We start from the raw sequence: 22,059 nt of genomic DNA, 5'->3' as shown, positions 1-22,059 counted from the left end.
AAAAGGAAACCTTGCCATTTGGGACAACAAAGATGAACCCTGAGGGTATCATGCTAAGGGAAAGAAGACAGAGAAAGGCCAATAACATATGACTTCGTTTATATGTGAAATCTAAAAAAACAAAATAAAACAAGCTCAGAGACAACAGACTGATGGTTGTGAGAGGTTTCCAGGGGTTGGAGGGTAGGGGCTCATTACAAGAGAAGTAAGATCTGGGGATATAATGTACAGTGTGGTGACTATAGGTAACAATACTGTATATTTGACAGTTGCTAAAAGAGTAGATCTTAAAAGTCCTCATCACAAGAAAAAAAATTATAACTATGTATGATGACCAACGTTAAACAGATTTATTGTGGTGGTCATTTTGCAATATATACAAACATGGAATCATGTTGCACATGTGAAACTAATGTTATAAACCATTATACATCAATCAATCAATAATAAATAGGGTCTATGCAAAATGGTCTCCTTAACTGGATGGACAACAAAGATGATTACACTACATGATAAAAATTTTTAAAACACTGGAAATATATACAAAAATTTTTTTTGAAAAGTGTATTATTATAAGTAAACATACTACTAGTTCTCTTCGGTTCCTTTTAAGTTTAGAGACCATAAAAAATCACTTTCTTTGAAGGCCATTTATTAATACAACCTGGAACTGAATTGACCCCATTTAGCAAATCCGGTAAATCTGCAGGATGCCAATCCACCAAACACAACACCTGAGCCTCTAGAGTTTGCCAACATTTTGCATTAGATAAGAGTGAAATGGAGACTTTGGCAGATATTCTTTCTCTCCTTGTGTTTGAACAAATTAGTCCTAAAGCCACCTGACTTTACCTGAATTTTCACTAGGTCTCATGCGTTCTGTTTAGACTTTTGCTTAGGATTTCGCTTTCATTCTCCGCCAGAGAAGAGGAGAGCAGTTTCCGGCCTGAGGAAATGGCACCGACACATTTAATTTCTAACAAATACTTGGGGGATCTGAAGACAGTTGCGAGATTCTTGAAGTCTGCCTCCACTGGAACTAAGCGTGAGCTAAACTTGTCCTAAGTGGGTGTGTGTGGGTGTGTGTAAATACACGAGTGAATGGGGAGAGAGGGCTTGCCTCAGCTCTACGCACCTCTGATTCAGCCAGCTGGGGACAATAAAGGAGAGGCACAGACGACACCAGCAAGAGGATCCAAAGGAGTACCAGGGCCACAGAGCTCGGAACTGAAGGCGGAGACGCAGAAGGGGCGGGACGGCCAGTCCCCCGCTCCTCCCCGGGCCGGGGCGGGCCCGAGACCGCGACCCACCTCTCCGCGCTGCCCTCGTCACAGCGCCGCGGGACAGCCATGCCGGGTCGCCTCCTGCGGGGCCTGCGGCAGCGATGGCGCCGTTACAAGTACCGCTTCGTTCCTTGGATCGCGCTGAACCTAAGCCACAACCCTAGGTGAGAGGGCGAGACCGGCAGACCAGGGGCGCCTTCGTTCAGCACCGCGACGCCACCCGGGCCGCTGGACCCGAGGCCCGTGAGCCCTACATGGGCGGAGCCTCCGGCGGACCGAGTCTCGGGCGGGCGGAGCTTAGCCGGCCCCGGGGCCCCAAGCTGGTGGAACCCGAAGAGGGCGGGGCCCGAAGAGGGCGAGGCCGAGGCTGGTGGAGTCCGAGGCTGGTGGAGTCCGGAGGGGGGCTGGGATACTGACGGGGGCGGGGAGCCTGTGGTGGGTGGGGCCTGTGGCCTAATCTCCCATGGTGCCCCGCGCTGCCAGGTCTGCGAGGCGGGCGTTGCCCACGTGCGGAGGCGCGTGTTCTTTCCGGCTTCTGTGCCGGCAGAAAAAAGAGAGACTTTTGAAAAAGAACGAAGCCAGAGGGTGCGTGGTCTTCTCTCCGCCAAGGCATAGTTAGGAGCTTGAATGTCCTTAAAAAAGCCAAATCGAGGTTTATTTTCACAGCTCCATAGTTTACCTGGTGAAAACAGCCCAGCTTGGCTTTGAGGATAGCAGCTTGGACTCACGCGTAAAAACGAGCAAAATGCCATTAAAAGCACATTGGAGTCTTGGGTTTAAATTAGCTCATGCCTGAAACAGGGATCTGAGAGGGTGGCTGTGGAGTGAGTGTCATTGCAGGCTCTAATAAGTGGCGTGCTAGCGATCTGGAAGCAGTTCAGTAATGCTCACTTAAATGGGGCACACTAGCTCCACTGAAAGCCCGTTAATAACCAAAGAGCCTTTCCAAAGTTTCTGTCGGCGAATACGTGAATTCAGGGCCATCCTTATTATAGAACTGTGAAGCGGGAATTACTTTTTGTTAAGAAGTAAAAATACCATTATGCAAATAAAAATGATGCAGCCATTGAAGAAGTCAGTACTCCCAGGAAAGAATGTGACAGTGTATAATGTTAAACTTGTCTTTAAAATTACACGCCTACAAAAAGAGCCATTGCAATATGTGGATTCTTATGTGATGTTCACATAATGGCTATGTGTGTGGTGGAAAAAAGAACTAGCTCTGTTTCAGCTTCTGGCTCTCTCACTTAACAGCTTTAGGATGTTGGGCAAATTCCCCAACATCTCCAAGCCTCAGTTTCCCCATCTGCAAAAAAAGAGATCATGAATGTAAGGACCCAACAGCATTTGGTACAGTTAGAGCCTTCACAAATACTAGCTATTGTTAATGGGTAGGCATTGTCTGGAGCTAGGTCACTAAAACTACCGCTAAACAACTCTTCGCTGAACCTCTCAGTTTTATGCTGTTCAGACACATGAGAATAATCATCATTAAGGCCAGTGACTCAGAAGGCATGAAGTGTGGCTTTTGTCAGTTGAAGGGTAGTGAACAGAAATTTTTCCCATTTTCAGGACCCTCCGATATGTTCCAGAGGAATCCAAAGACAAAGTTATCTCAGATGAAGATGTCCTAGAAACATTACTGAAAGTTTTCCAGGCTCTATTCATAAATGATTTCAATAAGCAATCAGATATCTTGACTATGCTTCCAGAAACTGTTAAATCAAAATACCACAACCTACTGTCAGTTCAACATCCAAGGGTGAAACTGCTTGAATACAGACATCAACAGCAAAATACCTTTAAACCAGAAGAAATTCTTTATAAGACATTGGGTTTCAGTGTTGCCCGAGAAACTAGCTCACTGGTATCTGCTGGAAAAGGTGTCTTCGTTACCAGAGGATGGGTACCAAAAGGCGCGGTTGTATCTATGTATCCTGGTAATCACACAGTTAGTGCTTTGCCAAGAGTTTTCTATTTACCCATTAATATAAGTTCAAGTAAATATATAGTCGCATAATCCTTCAAGTTAAGGGGTTGAATTGAAAACTCAAATTTCCATAGATTCTTAAATTCTGATTTAGAAATTAACCATAAATTATTTTATGTGTTAGAAAACATCCTTGAGTATTTCTTTTCTTTTAAGGAAATTTTTGTAGTTAATGTTTAAATGTGAAATATTTAAATGTGGGATACAGTATAGCCTACTTTGATAAGATGAATTACTTAGAAAGCACTAGAGAATAAGTCAGTTGGCTTACATAATTGGTAACTAAAGGTGAAAGTAGTATGGGTTAAAACAGGAAAGATAGAAGCCTATGAATCATTGAATGAAGACCTTCCTGCCATTTCTACACTTTGAAAGTAAAGCAGCTGCTTTGCAAAAAGACCATTGACTAGAATGCTCAGGAGAGTATGTTATTTGTTGAATTAAGATGATAAAATTTGGTGTGGTACAAAATATGTGTGAATGCTTAAGTAGACCTATGTTTTCAAAAAGTCATTCTACTATTTTCTGATTGTATATCCTTAAGCAAGAAAGTTGGTTTCCTCCTACACAACTAACCTGTAAAGACTAAATAGAACAAGTCAGCAACAAATGAATACTAAAACAAATTTAATAAAATAGCATGCCTGGAACATAGGACAGGTCCAGTAAATATTTTGTCCTTTCCTCCATTGCCAATGAAAGGAGAAACAACCTGAATGTCAGACTCATTCATTCCCATTCTTTCTGCATTATTAAATCAGTTTTTAACAAAGTACATTTCTTAAAAGACTTTTTAATAGATGTCAAATCACAGCCTACTTTAAAAAGCCAAAACAAAACAAAACAAACCCACGACTTTGTAAAACTGAACCTCAGATGTGGTGTTCACATTTTAATCAACCAGAATAGTCACATTTTATTTGGCTGTGTGAACAAATTGGTCCTCTGCTCCACTTACTATTGAGCACTCTTCCAAGGAGGAAAGTAACCAAAGAGAATGTGATCATTTAGACTGGAGATAAAATATTAGAAAAAGGGTGGATAAATTAAAACAATTTCTTTCATGTTTTACTTATGTTTCCAGATGTTTATGATATTTACATGTTATATCTTTATCTTATTGTATAATAGGTACAGTATATCAGAAGTATGAGCCAATCTTTTTCCAGTCCATTGGAAATCCATTTATTTTTAGATGCCTGGATGGGGTACTCATTGATGGAAATGACAAAGGAATATCAAAAGTTGTATATAGGTAAGTTGGTACCCATGTTCAAACTTAATATAGGACCACCACAAAATGATTATGACCACTAGCCTTTTTACTTTAAATAAAAATCTGTTTAAGCAGCTGCTAAGTAGCTACTCAGTTGCCCTATTGACTAGATAAAACTTTTTTGAGGAAAAAAAAAAAGAAAAAAAAAAACTTTTTTAAGAGAACCTGGACTTGTTCAGTTTTAGGGTTACTTTTATACTTTTGGGTTTTATTGTAAGATATAAAAGAACAATCCCTTAGGTAATTTTTTCACCTGTTTCAGATCTTGTAATGGGAGAAATCGACTTGGTCCTTTCAAAATGAGTGATAGTACATGGCTAACATCAGAAATTTGTAATCCACTGGCTGTAGGACAGTATGTCAACAATTGTTCAAATGGTAAGTTGGCATCCTGGGTCTGTGAGACAAGATAAAAATACAGCAGTGGTCATTTTCCTCCTTTGCCCTATGACTGAGTGCCAAAGGCAGTTATATTTAACATCTCAGCTATTCAAAGCCCATCAGTAAACTATAACATTCTGGGGGCAGAATCTGGGGAAGAAATGATCAAAGAATCTGGGGAAGTAATGAATAATTTATTGTTTTTCTTCTGGTTTTGCAATAAATATAGGCAATTGATAACTGCTCTTTTGATCATCATTATTGTAGCATTTTTTTTAATAGTTCATTTAGAGATCATTCTTTCAGTGCCTCAGTAGAGCCTGGTAGGTTGAACTAGACTGGTATCCCTTTCTTTTGCTATGTGCATGAGTCACTTACCTTCTCATAGGGCTTGACTTCCCCAAAAGTTTTAAGTTTGATCTGGCTGTATTTAGCATAGGTTTTGGTGTTATGGAGATGTGAACTTGAAACCTGACTCTTCTACTTAACCTTTAACCTTTCTGAGCCTCTGTAAGTAATAGGGGTGCCTGGGTGGCTCAGTCCCTTGAATGTGTGACTCCTGATTTCATCTCAGGTCATGATCTCAGGGCTGTGATACCAAGCCCCAAGTCAAGCCCCCAGTCGGTCTCTGAGCTAGGCAGGCAGTCTGCTTGAGATTCTCTCCCTCTGTCCCTCCCCCCATTCACACGTGTGCACTCTCTCTTTAAAATAAAATAAATTCTTCAAAAAGTAAATAATATGTGTATATATATGTATGTATGTATATATAATCTAATAATGCCTGGAACATAATAGTGATTACTTATTTGAGCATGTTCTTATAATTTGGAAAATCACACAAGTGTCATAATTCAGTACTGTTTTTCACAACCTTATAAAATGGTTGTTCATAAAAATTATATACTTATTCCTAGATAGAGCAGCTAATGTCTGCTATCAAGAATTTGATGTGCCTGCAGTCTTCCCTATAGAGCTGAAGCAGTATCTTCCAAACATTGCCTATAGCTGTGACAAACAAAGGTTAGTTTTTTTTTCTCCTCTTTCCTGTCTTATGCTATACTTAAAAAACATATGTTTTCTATGGCACCTGGGTGGCTCAGTTGGTTACTGACTCTTGGTTTTGACTCAGGTCATGATCTCAGGGTCCTGGGATGAAGCCCTGCATGGGGCTCCACACTCGGCTGCTCAGTGAGGAGTCTCCTTGTCTTTCTCCCTCCCCCTCTGCTCTTCCCCCAGCTCACATGTAACCCCCCCAAATAGATGAATAAATAAACCTCAAAAAAAATTTTTTTTTCCAAGAAAAAGCTCTATAGAATTAGGGGAAATTTTTTTAGTGAAAAATTATGACTTAAATTTTGATTTTTCATTATACCTGAATGTGTTAATGTACACTTACTTGAAATTTAAAATTTTCCATTAACCTAGCTCATTCTTCTTCTTATTACCCATTTTTATTCTGTATGGTACTTTAAAAGTATCAACCTTAAAATTTTTTTCAAGTGATTCTGTTATTTTTCTTCTTACAAATTCTTCAAATACATTTTTTACTTTAATCATTTTAAGGATCATGTTCTTCATCTCACTTGAGAGTACCCAGTTAAAGAAAAAAGCCAAATTACATTATTAATTCTTTTGCCCATTTCAGTATTAGGTTTGGAAACTTAACGATGAAAATAAGATAAATATTCAGAAGGTACATATTTGTAATATAAGGTTTATTTTCTATTCATGAAGTGGAAAGTCTGCTGAAAGAATTCAAGTATCAATTTCTACATATAAGTAATTCTGTAGAGTTTTTTATCAGCGATGCTATAGGAAGATATAATCATTATGATAGTGAGCTGCCAACTACTAGCAAACTTTTATATGTACCCCATTAAATTGTCCTTTTAAGATGAATGAGATTTAAAACTTAGACTATTTTCTTTACTTAAAACTCAATAACTTCTCTGTCTCTATTCATGTGTGTTTGTATAGCTAATAGTTTGAGTGTTTTAGCCATATACGGTGGAGTACAATGTCATTACTGTTCAACAAGTACAGGAAACGTTAACTGAGTAGGAACATTAAAGGTTACATATGTCTTGTGGTATCCATAAAAGTATTTTTTTGAATTCTGATTTTTTTTTTTTTTTTGAGAGGGAGAGAGATAGAGGAGGGAGAGAGGGAGAGAGAGAATCCTAAGCAGACTCCGTGCTCAGCACAGAGCCCAACACAGGGCTCCAACTGACAATCCTGAAATTAACACCTGAGCAGAAATCAAGAGTCAGACATTTAACCACCTGAGCCACCCAGGTCCTCAAAATTCCAATTAATTTTAAGTAATGTTTCTGGCTTTGCAGAATACAAAGATAAAGATTAATTTTTAAATGTTAAACTATAATAAATGTCATTTTAAAATGCTTTTTATGATAACCAGTTTGGGGAGCCTGAACATAAAAACAACATATTTGTGGTCTTTTTAATGCTAAGGAATAGACATAGGTATTTAAACTCCATCAGGGAAAATAAGTAAATAAATAAGTTTTTAAATAAGTAAATAAGATAATAATGCCATCAGGGATAAGAGCTGTTTCCTCGTGGAAGTCAAATAACTAAGACAATAGTAAGAAATTTGAGTAAAATTATAAGATCTATAATGGTTATATTAAAAATATGAGCTTGGATCTGTTAATACTTACGACTTTTGTGTATTTTTCTTTTTGTTTTCAGCCCACTTCGATGTGTCATTCTTGTAGCACTAAGGGACATCAAACAAGGAGAAGAGCTTTTTTCAAACTACTATACAATTGTTAGCTAACTGTGAGCTAGAAATTGTTTTCTACCCAGCTATTGAGTTCACTCTAAATGTTTTTTGTTCATCGTTTAACCTATAGGACAAATATTTTGAGGCCTAATTGGAGGGGGTATTTTTGTTTTTATGATAAAAGCTATGTGCTTCATTGCAATTTCAAATTTGGAATACAATTCCAATTTTAATTGGCTTTCCCTTAAATATACAGTAGCTTATTAAGTTAAAACCTACTGAACTTTAAATTCAAATTTTCATTTATTTTGTATATCTCTGTGGTGCTTTATAAAATTCCAGCCAAGCTGGAATTTTCATTTCTTACACTGTTGATTTGTACAAACTTCTGTAAAAACTTATTTTTATGTAATAATCATAAAAATATAAATAAAATAAAAAATGAAAATAATAAATAATAAATTGACATAAAATATTTATGTAAATATTTTGTGTAATAAACACAAAGCAAAAAATGTATGTTGTGTTGTCATGAATTTTGTGTGTGTGTGTGTGTGTAGGTGTGTCTGTGATTTAAGGATTGTTTTAGCTAGGTAAGGGGGAATTGGAATTTACTCTTATTTGCATGTTCACACACATATACAAAGTTTAAAAGAGTGAGAGAGATGGTTTTAGCATAGAAATACAGTTAAAAGATAGTGGTGGTGGGAGGGACACCTATTCCCATTCTCTTATTTCAGTGGGGAGTGCTGACATTAGTGATGCTCCTGGCCTCTCTCTGCGTCTGTTGCAGGAAGAGTGATTTGATGAGATTCTCTTTGGAGAACTAGGCACCCACGGCCCAGACCCCGCTAGTTCCTTCTCTGTGGGCTCTCTACCCAGCCAGTGAGTCTATCCAGAGGTAGAGTATTAGTGAGCTGACCTGCCCACAGCTCTGAAGCAACCTTCTCCAGTGAGTTTCACTCATGATACTTAATTTGATCTGCATTGACCTGACTCCTGCATTGAACTCTCAGTTCCAAACTTGGATGAAGAGGATATTTTTTATTGGACTCCTTGATTTCTAACATGGAACCTGTATAACCATATTCTAACCACCTAAACTGCTACATCAACAGCTTTTCTCACTTCATTTATTTTAATTTCAGTAGTCTCCTAATTGCCTCCCCTGTTTCCACTCCTGCTGCCTTTACAGAATGGATCACCAAGAAAGGTTCTTATAAATATAACTCCCATCTTGACCAGCCTCTGCTCAAAACTCTCTGATTACTCCTCATATGGTGGAAGAAATGCCCAAGTGCTTCACATACATGACATAGCCACTCAATACCTCTTACCTTATCTCCTGCTCATTCTACCCTAGGTGCATCTGTCTCCTCACCACTCCCGAAACCTGCTGGGCACACTTGCACTTCAGACTTCTAGTTTTCTGTGCCTGCAAAGGTCTTCCCTCAGAGAGTCACCTTGCCCAACCAGCCTAGTGAAATTGACAGACCCCAGCTGCAAGCCCTGAAAATTCCCATTACGCTTTCCTTCTTTTTCTCTATTAGATTATCTCGTGTAGATACTAAATGTATATTTTTGACAGCATCCGATTCCTTTTCTCAGCGTCATTTGTCCTTTATTTGTGTCACCAAGATGCTGGGAAAACAGGAGACTAATTTTACTTAAAAAAAAAAAAAAAAAAAGCCAATCTACTTGACCACTTGACCAAAGAAGATCCTGTTACACAGACCCTTAAGTAAAATACAGAAATACTAACTCCTGAGGCTCCTGGGTGGCTCAGTCAGTTGAGCAGGTCATGACCCCAGGGTCTTGGGATCAAACCCCACATTGGGCTCCCTGCTCCGTGGGGAGCTTGCTTTGCCCTCTCCTTCAGCCCACCACGCTGTCTACTTGTACTCTCTGTCAAATAAATAAAATCTTTAAAAAAGAAAGAAAGAAATACTAACTCCTGTGGACGTATCTGGTGGGCTAAAGTATTTAGGAGTGAACTCTTGCAATGTAAATTTAAAACTACTTCAGGAGGAAAAGAAAGGTATGTTATATAGAAAAATATCAAATATGATAAAATGTCAATTGCTCAATCTGGGTTTTTCTTTGTTCTTTAAGCTTTTGTCTTAAGTTTTTTTCTTTTAAAGCTAGGGGCAAAGTCACCATTAGTTGAAGGGTAGACGATGTCATCAAGCTTTTAGGAAATGTCTACTACGTGAAGGGCTCTGGGGGAGTCAAAGAATAAAATATGGTTTCTGCTCATAAAGTGCTCATGGTGGAGAATAAAGCTTGCCTCGTATAATAATTTGGTCTGCACTGGAGGAGTGAAAAAAATTTTTTAATGTAACATAGGCATTTTAAAACAGAAACATCTATTTTTCTTACCGAAATAATTGTTTAGACTTATAAACGGATGGTTTCATTTCTGACATACTTCTGAAATGCTTTTATGAGTTCTAACATTTCATGAGTTCCATGAAACAACTTCATGGAAATAGAGGCTTTGCTTCCGTGTAAATGCCTCATCAAAACCGAGTTACCCAACAGCTGTGTCTCTCTCTAAAGTGCATGTCAACTAGTGTATTAAACCTAGGAACACATGAGCACTCCTGATCTAGAATCACAAATTCAGTGCCCGTGCCCAGCTTTGTCAGAGAATCCCCATAGACATGGAAAGAGAGGAAAAGGGTTAGAGAACACTTACTAGATGGGAAGTGGTAAACAGTCCTATCCTAGGGATGAAGACAAAGTGTATATAATGAAATATCCAACTTACAGATTCTTTGAGAAGTCAGAGAAGCAGCAAGCTCAAAGCCTATCATTGATGGAAATTATGGCCAACAAGGATAAGGTCTACAAGTCACGAGAAATACTGCTTCAAGACTCTCCTCCCTCCCCTAAAAGCCTGAAGTACTCTGTAGCTCTCACATGGTATGCAGCTGCTCTTGGCAGGATTCAAAACACTGGTGTTCGGCCCCACCTGAAGGCACTTCTGTGTATGTGGTCCCCCCAGAGGCCTGCACATTTAAGTTTCTGTGGTGTCTGTGCTTGGAGGAATGCGGTTTTAGACAAGTAATCAAAGCAAAAGAGTCAGAGTATGTGCTTTCATTTTATCCTCTTCATGTCCTTGTACAAAATTTGAACCTTGTGTGCAATCTGATCACTGCATATTAAGAATGGACTAGATTCTGTCTCCCTTTTCCTCTGACCCCCCCCAACTCTCTAATAAATCTTTAAAAAAAGAATGGACTTCATAAAGCTCCACTCAGAGCAAATGAAATATGGGGACAAACTTGTGAAATTAGACTAAGACGAGATCATCGGCTTGAAAAGATGAAGGTTTAAAATATTTCTAGGGGCTCCTGGGTGGCTCAGTGGATTAAGGCCTCTCTGCCTTCGGCTCGGGTCGTGATCCCGGGGTCCTGGGATTGAGTCCCACATCGGGCTCTCTGCCCGGCAGGGAGCCTGCTTTCCCCTCTCTCTCTGCCTGCCTCTCTGCATACTTGTGATCTCTGTCAAATAAATTAAAAAATGTTAAAAAAAATATATTTCTAGAGTCTACTAAACTATAAAGACAAGTTTACCATAAATATATTGTCAAGTACTAACATCCGATCAAATTTCAGATACCATGTCTTCCTAAAAGACAAAGTTACCTAGAAGAGTGTTTGAAACACAAGACATTCAGTAAATATCTCCTGAATTAAAAGTGTAATAAGCCTCACTCTGGGACGGCTGGTTTAGCATAAATGAAAATCTGTTATAGAGGATTTAAAGAAAACTTATTTTATATACTAACTTTGTCACATACTTATTTACAACAGCAAAATCCCAGCTGAAAAGTGGTTAAGTTTCCACCCATGTGTTATAGCTTAAGATTTATTAAATAAGTATCTAATTGCAGCAAATACTCACACGAACCAAGAAAAAAAAAAAGATTTCCAGATTTTTATTTCTGGAACTGTACACCAGGTATTAAAGTACAACAAATACAAAATAATGCTCAAAAAAATCAGTGTTTATGTACAAATATTAAAATCAATGCAACAATAGCAACTTCCTCTTGAACATCTGTTACTAAAACTTGTTGTGATTGTCACTAATTAATCTCATACTCACAGGGTACTTATTTCAAACTGGGACAATTGGAATCACTGGTCATCTAAGAGGAATTTTAATATCTACCTAACAATAAAACTAATAGTTTCCTCCTTTTAGTGAAAAAATTAAGAACTTTTTAAAAAACATAGTAATGTCAATATTTTTATAAATTATTTCAATTTCCATTTGTAGACAATGTGCTTTGAAACTCTGGGCAAACAATCTCCTTGGTGGTCAGGTTTATTCATTAGTTTACATTCAAAGTTGAAATATTCACTAGAGACTTTGGTTAAATTAAATAGTATCACTATGCTCTATTAGATCTGAAGTTCTCAAATATTTATGACCCTCAATTTTAAAAATTAAAAAGGAAACAATTGCACAATTCTTTGACCTAATTGTACACACTTTAGTATTGTTTAAACAGTATTCTACATCCTTCAAGTAAATTCAGCAGTTGACCATGACAAGAGGAAAACTAAACACTTAAAAAGCTAGCATGGAAAAGATGAAGTACAACTAACAAAAGTAAAGTATTGCTATAATCACAGCACCAGTTACACTTCTAAATGAATCCAGGTCCTCTTCAAATTCCCTGTACATAAAAGATACATCAGCCAACAATGCAACAGCTCACCATGGATTTTTGGTTTGTTCTTAAGAAAATAATGTGGCAAAAAAAGAATTTATCACAGTTTGTTATAAGAATTGTGCTTAACACTTGATAATAAAGGCATTATTGTTTCTTCATAAAATCGCAAATCAGTAATTTTCATGCTCTCAAACGCAATTCTTCTAATAAACGGTAACAAATTCTCTGTTAAAATGCTTAACTGGAGGGGGAAAAAAACCAGTAAACCCAGCGTTCAAAAGAAAATTCAATAAATAGCTATTTTACATGGATAAAGTCATAGTGGTACAATTTATGAATGTCACATCAAGCATGCACAAAAATGGTATTATACATGGCGGAAGCAGTCAGAAAATATTGAATTAGATCTAAAAAGATATGAAGAATTTACATATATATATACAAAAATCTTGCAAATTATTGCCTCATTTTAACAAGGAATTAAAAGTAAACGTTACCAGCTAGTTAGCGCTCTCTAAGAGGCTAAAATCAGATTGACATTTAAAAATCTATTAAACTAGCTGGAATTTATTTTTCTCTCATATCATTTACTGGATTTTGGTCAAAAATCTTTATTTAAATAACTAAAGTGTCCATTCAACTTGCTGATAATCAAAACTTTAGATAAGAAACACTGTTTCCATCTTATATCAAGATCCCAGCAATGCATAGATAAACTGAGTATGTTACTGCATCAGCTACTGAGAATGGGCATGTTCATTTAAGTGCAACTGGTATTAGCATTCAGTCATCTTTGTGTAAATTACTTTATACAAACCAGCCACTGTAAACCCAGAGTAAAAATCAAAGTTAAAACAATGGAAGATTATGGCCAGTATCTTACTAAATTATAAAAGGTATACTGATTTTTAACAGAAGAAATAAGGTTCAAAGTTTAGCACAACACCACAGCAATAAGAAGCTGATAACTTGGATAAAAATATCTGAAAAAAACACAGAGCCCAGGCTACCCATTATTTACTGTGTGCACACAGGAATGCTAGACTTTAGATGTATAAATTAGATACTGATTTTAAGTTATTAATTTAACTACTTTTGTCCACTGTGCTAAACTAAATTTTATAGTAAATATGCTACTGCGTAAACACTTCAAAGCAATCTTCATTAAAATGCTGCAAAGAAAAATAAGAATACACATCATCCAAAACTAAGGATGTCATTGCAGTTCACAGTTTGTATAATAAATACCCTCCCTTTCCATCACTACTAAGGTCACTACAACCTATCTACTCCTCAGCACAACCTTGAAGCGACTTACTCTTACAAATATGAGCAATGCAGCCAAACATTTCAGGTTTTTGCAAAGCAAGACAACTAGTAGAATTTGGAAATTAAGACAGTACGCAAAAAAAAAAAAAAAAAAAAAAAAAAGCAAAATTCTGTCTTAACTGAACTATAAAAGCGAGGCTTATTACACCCTAATACTGTATTACATACACATTGTTTGAATTCACCTTTTAACTTAGAGATGCGTATCTATAGAGCAAAAATGGCCAAAGTTTAGGACAATGGCTTCTCATTCACAATGTCTGCAATAAAAATAAAAGTCTGAGATGCATCCGAACGTCTATCACTTTTGAAACTTAAAGTGGTAAAGTACCATGCTATTGCAGATAGAAACTCACATTTTTCTCACCAACTGTTCAAGCTGAACAAAAAAGTTTAAATATACTTCAAGGTTCTACTGCATTAAGTGTAAAATCTAGAAGTCCCTCCAAAATATTAACACTTTGAACTGCAGTGCTACAAACAACTTAAGAAGTGTCCCAAAATGTAAACCACTGCGTGGCAACATCCTAGACTTTGTAGACTGTGTCCTGCAAGTCAGTTGCCTCAGGATAAACTAATTATCAATGACCAGTATGATTTTTACAATTATAATCTTGACAATGGTGGACAAAACCCCATCTGAATACCACATCTTTAAATGCCAAATTTTTAGCCAATAAATAAGGTACACAGTACGCTTCCCACAGTAAAATGACTGATTCTGTGTAAGGTAGCCCTGGTCTAGAATTTTGAAACAGGATCCAAGCAAGCGTCTTCATAATTTGCACGCAGTTCCTCGTGCTGGCTTCCATAAAGATGGACTTGCTGTTTTGTAAACTGAAGTGCTCTAGTTGAATAACATGAGAGAAGTTTCCATTTTAAAAAAATCCTTGCATGTTTGTGCAGTTTAAAGAAACCTACCCCTGCTTTTATTTAATTAAGAAAATAAAACCAAAAAATGCTACATTGAGCAGGGATTGGGATCGGTACCTGTAAACATTGTTATTCCACTGCATCCATTATGGCAAAAGGAATTTACACGAAAAGAAGCCACTCCATTCAGTTCAGAACATCTGTGCTGGTTTTGAGCTGGTGGCCTCTGTCTACAGGTTTTGAAACTGGGAGTGAGGGCAGTGGGGAACTGAAAAGAATAGAAAAAGAAGGGAGTGGAGAAGAGGTACTGGGGGATGAGGAAGAGATAAGCAGAGCTTAAAGCTGCACCACAGAGTTCAATCTTAGTTCCCAACTCTGCTGATCATAGTTCATTTCCACATTTATGGATTGAAAAATGAAAATACTCTTGATAAATCAAGATATAGTTCTATACATACTGACATCACTGATGTCATACTGAAAAAGGTTCAAACTTCCAGTGAAAGACTAAGCAAACCTGATCCTTTCCTCAAGTTTACTGGTACTGCACACCCACTGTTTCTGGGCGCCTCACTCCTGTCACTCAGAGTGAAGCGCGGCATGCTGATGCAGAGCATGGGCACTGATGAAACCATTGGTCTCACTGGCAGACAGACTGCCAAAGTCAGCCACGGAGACGGCCATTTTGGCACTGGTGATGTGATGTGTGTGATTTTCAAAGTCCACACCCAAATTATTTACAGAAACCTCATTCATAAAGGATTCAGGAACAGCAATGCCCATTTTCAATCTCTTTGCTGGTCTTTCTGACTCTTCACTGCACATGTTCATGGGGTTTAGCTCCGAGTGATAAAATCCAGTCTCAAATAAATTAAAACAATCACTTTCCCCATTGCTCGGCAGGGTGAGTAACTCCTCCGTTACGACAGGCACATGATTGACTTGTCCACGGGGTGTGTTGCCCAGTGGAGGAAAGCTATCATCCAAACAATTCACATCCGTGGGGTTGCAGACCGTTGCCACACTGTTGGTCAGGGCTAAAAAGAAATGGAAAATGGTTTAAGTAAGTGGTCTCATGTCCTGAAACGAAGATGACCCAATTTTGCGCTAAGTTAATGAACACAAAAAGATGCCATTTTACCTGTCAAGTCACTGGCAGTGAAAGAGTTGAGAATGTTCAGTTGTTGATCAGGAAGAGGCTCAGGTCGATTAGAAGTTAAGGCTGAAGAATTTACTGTCGAACCCAGAGCTTCTGTTTCATCTACCAAACGATCCATATAGTCCCTGAAAAACATAGCCCAGTAACTTCAAGACTGCCTATCACAGTTAAAAACAGAAGTCTCTCAAATCAACCCCATAGTACTTACGTAACTCCAGGGTGATGGTTATATCGCTTCTTTCCAAATCTTGTCTGTTGAGCGAAGTAATCATAACGTTCAGATTTCTTCCACATGTAGTAGAATGCTACACATTCAGCAACTGTTCTAGTTCTCACCTAACAAAAAAAAGTTAAAATTTTTAAATAGAAACCAAGAGACCCAACCCATTTTTCAGTAACATCTTTTTTTTTTTTTTTTTAAGATTTTATTTATTTGACAGAGAGATATTACATGTAGGCAGAGAGGCAGGCAGAGAGAGAGAGAGAGAGAGAGAGGAGGAAGCAGGCTCCCTGCTGAGCAGAGAGCCTGATATGGGACTCGATCCCAGAACTCTGGGATCATGACCTGAGCTGAAGGCAGCGGCTTAACCCACTGAGCCACCCAGACGCCCAGTAACATCTTTTTTTAAAGAGTTTATTTATTTATTTGACATAGAAAGAGAGCATGCAGCTGCACAAGCAAGGGGAGAACAGAGGTAGCGGGAGAAGCAGACTCCCCATTGAGCAGAGAGCCCAACTCGGGCTTGATTCCCAGGACCCTGGGATCATGACCCAAATCAACCAGACGCCCCACCATGTTGGGTTTTTCTTGTTTGTTTGTTTTTTTACAACACTGTAACTTCAATCTATGGGTCTTACTTTCTATCCTCCCTATTATAAATTCTGAACATTTTACTAGTAAAATGTTGTTACATTTAAACTATTTAATAATAAGGATACCTTCAAAAGCTCAAAGTTCGTTATTTAAATTAGAATGTATTCATTTATAAAATAAATGTGTATCCAGGAATGATCTTACATGTTTCCTGAAAATCTTAAAACAATGGCAACCTTTACTTTTTCCGCACTGAACTCTCACTATGATTCTGACTGAAGCCAACAGTCCTTCCTAACCCTGAGGGGTCCATGAATGATATTCACTGGCATCCATTAAATTCCAAAATAATATGCAGCTGTACTTTTCTGGGGAGAAGAGCTGCAGTATCATCAGATTATCAAAGGGTTCCATAATGCAAAAGAGACACAGAACCCTTAGGAAAGGAAGTAGCACTCAACTGCATCTGCGATTTAAGATGATCTGCTAGCTAACGGCAGGTATTTTCCTTCAACATGGGTTTGGTTCATAGCTCCAACAGAGTTTGGTAAAAATAACAACAACAACAATAAAAAAAATAAGAGCCTTGCCAACTTGGCCCCACATTCAGACTGGGGCTGGTCAAACTATATACAGCTACAGGTATGAGTTCAGGCATACAGACAAAATTCTGTATCCTTATCTAATAAGCACTTTCTCTATTACTTAATCAGCATCAAATGAAGAAGTTTCAGAGTCTCTATCCTGATTAATGAGAATGATATAATAAGTTCATAACATAAGGAACAAGCTTTTTAAGTGAAGAAATAAAGTACATATTTCAATAAACATCACTCACTTTAAGTTTCTGTGGTGAACATAGGCTTTCTGGGGAGAGAGACCTTTCCTGTCTTACTCACTAATGTATCTCTAGCAATTAAAATGCCTGGTAAATGGCAGAACTTAATTATTTATGGAATGAATGGACAGATTTCACTAGTCATTGAAAAACTTGTGTTTTATTTTGACTTAAACAACCAAGATTTCTTGAAAAAAAATTTTTTAAGATTTTATTTATTTATTTGACAGAGATCACAAGCAGGCAGAGAGGCAGGCAGAGAGAGAGGAGGAAGCAGGTTCCCTGCTGAGCAGAGAGCCGGTTGTGGGACTTGATCCCTGGACCCTGGGATCATGACCTGAGCCAAAGGCAGAGGCTTAACCCACTGAGCCACCTAGGCGCCCCCTTGAAAAAAGTTTTATCTACTCAGTAAATTAAGTACTTCATCTCGTCTTTAAGAAAACATTAGGTTTTCATACATACAAAAAGGCTCTCAGCTACTCAACATCTTACTAGAAGGTCTAGCAAATGCAGTAAGACAAGAAAAAAATAAAGGGTTAACGAGCTGAGAAGGAAGAATTAAAACTGTCTCTGTTCACAGATGACATAACTGTTTATATAGAAAATTCCAAAGAATCAGCAAAACACTCATGGAACTAATAAATGATTGTAGCTAGGATGCAGGATATAAGATTAATATCTAAAAATCAACTCCTTGCCGATATACCAACAATAAACCACCAATATGTGAAATTTTAAAATACAATAGCATTTACATTAGCACCCCAAAAATGAAATAGTTTAGGTATATATCTAACAAACTGCATGCAAGATATTATGTGAGGAAAACTATAAAACCATGATTAAAGAAATCAGAGATCTAAATAAATGGAAAGATATTCCACATCCATGGGTAGGAAGACTCATGATTGTTAAGATGTCAGTTCTTCCCAACTTGACCTATAGATTCTGGACAATCCCAACCCAAACCCCAGCAAGTTACTGGGGAAATATACAAACTAACACTAAAGTTTATGTGGGAAGGCAAACAACAACAACAACAAACAAACCAGAGTGGCCAACACAATATTGAAAGAGGAAAACAAAGTTGGGGAATGACACTACCCAACTTCAAGACTTACTACTATAAAGTTACAGTAATCAAGACAGTGTGCTACTGGGGAGGGGGAGGGGGAATACAAATTAACACAAAGAGAATGGAGAGCCCAGAAACAGACCCAAAGAAATGCAGTCAACTAACTTTAACAAAGAGTAAAGGTGATGCAATGAAGGATAGTCTTCTAAGCAAATGGTGTTAGAACAACTGGACATCCACATGTAAAAACAAAACAAAACAACATGAAAGAAAGAAAGATAAGAAAGAAACTAGACACAGATCTTAACAATTTTCACAAAAATAAACTAAAAATGGAATACAGACATAAATGTGAAACACTAAACTATAAAGCTCCTAGAAGATAACATAAAAGCTAGATGACCTTCGGGATAACAATGACTTTTTAGATGTAATACTAAAAGCATGATCTACAAAAGAAAATCTGATTAGTTGAAATTCACTAAAATTAAAACCTTCTACTTTGCAAAAGACACTGTTAGGAGAATGAAAAGACAGCCATATACAGGGAAAAATAATTGCAAAACACATATGTGATAAAGGACTATTATCCAGGGGCACCTGGGTGGCTCAGTGGGTTAAAGCCTCGGCCTTCGGCTCAGGTCATGATCTCAGGGTCCTGGGATCGAGCTCCACATCGGGCTCTCTGCTTGGCAGGAGCCTGCTTCCTCCTCTCTCTGCCTGCCTCTCTGCCTACTTATGATCCTCTCTGTGTGTCAAATAAATAAATAAAATCTTTAAAAAAAAAAAAGGACTATTATCCAAAATATCAAAAAAGAGCACTTAAAACTTTACAATAAGGCAACAAACCACTCAATTAAAAAAGTGGGCTAAAGGCCTTAATGGACACCTCACAAAGAAGAGACACAGATGGCAGATAAGCAAATGAAAAGATACTCCACATCTTATGTCATCAGAGAAATGCAAATGAAAACAAGACACATTACACACCTATTATAATGGCCAATATCTAAAACCCTGACAACATCAAATGCTGGAAGGATGTGGAGCAAGAGGAACTCTCAGTGCTGGTGGGAATACAAAATGGTAAAGCCATTTTAGCAGACATTTTAAAGATTTTCTATGTTTCTAACCAAACATAATCTTACCATGGAATCCAGCAATCCCACTTACTAGCATTTAGCTGAAGGAGTTGAAAACTCAAGTAACATGCAAAAACCTTCACACCAGATGTTTATAGCAGCATATAACTATCAAAACTTGAATGGGACCATAATGCGCCTCAAGGTGAATGGATAAACTGGTATATCCAGACAATGGAATAAAAAGAAATGTGATAAAAAGAAATGCACTATCAAGTCATGACAAGACATAAAGAAACCCTTAAATGCATACTACTAAATCAAAGAAGCCAATCTGAAAAGGCTACATACTATATGATTCCAACCATATGACACTCTGAAATGGCAAAAGTATAGAGAGAGTAAAAAGCCAGATGCTGGGGTAGGAGTGGAGGAAGGAAGAGAGGAATAGATTGGAATTGGTTATAGTACAAGGGATTTTAGGACAGTGAAACCATTCTGTATGATACCATAATGGTGGATGGATATCAATGTATATGTAATGGCACAAGTCATTACATACCTATCAGAACCATATAACACAAAAAGTGAATCAGTATGTAAACCATGGACTTCAGTTAATAATAATGTACCAATATTGGTTCGCTAATTGTAACAAATGTATCACACTAATGTAAGATATTAATAATAGTGGAAGCTATGTTTGTGGGGATAAAAGGACATATGGGAATTCTGTGTACTTTCTGATCAATTTTTCTTTTTTTTTTTTTTTAAGATTTTTTTTTTTTTTTTATTTGACAGAGAGAGATCACACGTAGGCAGAGAGGCAGGCAGAGAGAGAGAGAGAGAGAGAGAGGAGGAAGCAGGCTCCCTGCTGAGCAGAGAGCCCGATGCGGGACTCGATCCCAGGACCCTGAGATCATGACCTGAGCCGAAGGCAGCAGCTTAACCCACTGAGCCACCCAGGCGCCCGTCTGATCAATTTTTCTATAAACCAAAAACTGCTCTAAAAAATAAAGTCTATTATAATGAAAAGAAAAAGGAATAAAATATTGACCTACCCACCCACTTCAAATCTTACGTTCCTTTATGATGTAGAGTGATAATAACAAATAAACCATACTTTAATGAAAGTTAATTATTCCAGACTACTGGGATATACACGTGCACACACACTTTTAAAAAAATTGACTTTATTTTTTAGAGCAGTTTTAGGTTCACAGCTGACATGAGCAGAAAGTACAGAGTTACCATAACCATCTTCTACTCCCAAACACACAGAGCTGCCTCCACTATCAATTTCCCACCACAGTGGTACATGTTACAATGACTCTACACCAGCACATCTTTATTACCCGAAGTCCATCATTTACATTAGGGTTCACTCAGGTACTAAACATTATATAGTTACTGACAAATATATAGTGACATATATCCACAATTAGAGTATCATACAAAATAGTTCCACTATCCTAAAAATCCTCTATACTGTGTCTATTCATCACTCCCTCTATGATAAATCTTGTAACCACTGATTTCTGTCTCCCCAGTTTTGCCTTTTCCAGAATGTCATATAGTTGAAATCATACTGTAATATAGCCTTTACAGATTGGCTTCTTTGACTTAATAATATGCATTTAAAGGTTCCCCCAAGGTTTTTTTGTGTCTTGATAGCTCATTCCTTTTAGAATTGAATAATATGCCATTGTCTGGATGTGTCACAATGTATTTATCCATCCACCTCAAAGGACATCTTACTTGTCTCCAAGTTCTGACCATTATGATTAAATGTGCTATTAACATTTTGTGTGGATATAAGTTTTCAACTCTTTTGTGTAAATACTAATGAGTGTAACTGCTACATCTTATGGTAAGAATATGGTTAGCTTTGTAAGAAACCGCTAAACTGTCTCTTTGAAAGGGGCCATACTATTTTGCATTCCTATCAGCAATGAATAGAGAGTTCCTGTTGCTCCACATCCTTGCCAGCATTTGATGTTATTAAAATATTTATAGTTGGTTTTAGTTAACCAATGATTCTTCTTTCAGCAACTACGGTTCTGGCTGCTAAAGAGAAACATTTTTGAGGCCACAAACTTCTTAAGAGCTTAGAAAGAAATCAAAGTCAAGGCAAACAGAAGAGTTAGACTCCGTAGAAAATATAGTCAATCCATTCTCCGTGAGTAGAGTGTAACAACTATGTATGTCAAAAGATAGGTGAGTCCTCTTTCAACCACCCCACGTGAAAGCCAATCCCAGTCATGTGTAGAGCAACATAAGAAATGCTAATGACAGGAAAGCATTAACAAACCCAAGTGACTTAAAACTTACAGGCTTTTATTCATTGTCTATACTAACCGATCTATACTAATTTGCCTAACTTACCTTATTCTTCTGTATAAGATGAAAATCTTTTCCAAAAAGCATGAGTGCATGTTCAAAGCTCCGGCATTCTTCTTCCGTCCATGCGGTCATTCCTTCTAAAGAGATTTAGAGAGAAACTTTAATGGCTTCAGAGCTCTTTTA

At 37.6% G+C, this 22,059-nt stretch overlaps 2 protein-coding genes across 4 annotated transcripts in view; one reads left to right on the top strand and one right to left on the bottom strand.

Moving 5' to 3' along the window:
- The first annotated feature begins 1,323 nt into the window (after positions 1-1,323).
- Positions 1,324-8,127, top strand: SETD9 (SET domain containing 9). Of its 2 annotated transcripts, none has more exons than XM_032336203.1 (6): positions 1,324-1,447; positions 2,856-3,223; positions 4,405-4,528; positions 4,812-4,927; positions 5,845-5,950; positions 7,643-8,127. In XM_032336203.1, the coding sequence occupies exons 1-6, from the start codon at positions 1,350-1,352 to the stop codon at positions 7,728-7,730; spliced, it is 900 nt and encodes a 299-aa protein (XP_032192094.1). In that variant the 5' UTR covers positions 1,324-1,349; the 3' UTR covers positions 7,731-8,127. The 2 variants fall into 2 exon arrangements, with proteins under 2 accessions (XP_032192094.1, XP_032192093.1); XM_032336202.1 differs by lacking the exon at positions 1,324-1,447 and adding an exon at positions 1,676-1,868.
- Positions 8,128-11,600: 3,473 nt separating this feature from the next.
- MIER3 (MIER family member 3) overlaps positions 11,601-22,059 on the bottom strand; it is a 33,517-nt gene continuing 23,058 nt past the window's right edge. Inside the window, exons 10-13 of one of the 2 annotated variants that reach the window (XM_032336195.1) lie at positions 21,919-22,013; positions 15,933-16,060; positions 15,707-15,849; positions 11,601-15,602 (exon numbers count right to left, since the gene is read on the bottom strand). In XM_032336195.1, the coding sequence (XP_032192086.1) occupies positions 15,145-15,602; positions 15,707-15,849; positions 15,933-16,060; positions 21,919-22,013 (824 nt within the window). In that variant the 3' untranslated portion in view covers positions 11,601-15,144. The remainder of the gene's footprint in view (positions 15,603-15,706; positions 15,850-15,932; positions 16,061-21,918; positions 22,014-22,059) is intronic. The other variant, XM_032336194.1, reaches the window with a different exon arrangement.

Source organism: Mustela erminea, chromosome 3 (assembly GCF_009829155.1).
Source record: "Mustela erminea isolate mMusErm1 chromosome 3, mMusErm1.Pri, whole genome shotgun sequence".
Lineage (NCBI taxonomy): Eukaryota > Metazoa > Chordata > Mammalia > Carnivora > Mustelidae > Mustela > Mustela erminea.
The sequence above is the reverse complement of the archived record's forward strand: the minus strand, read 5'-3'. Positions and strand labels throughout refer to the sequence as shown.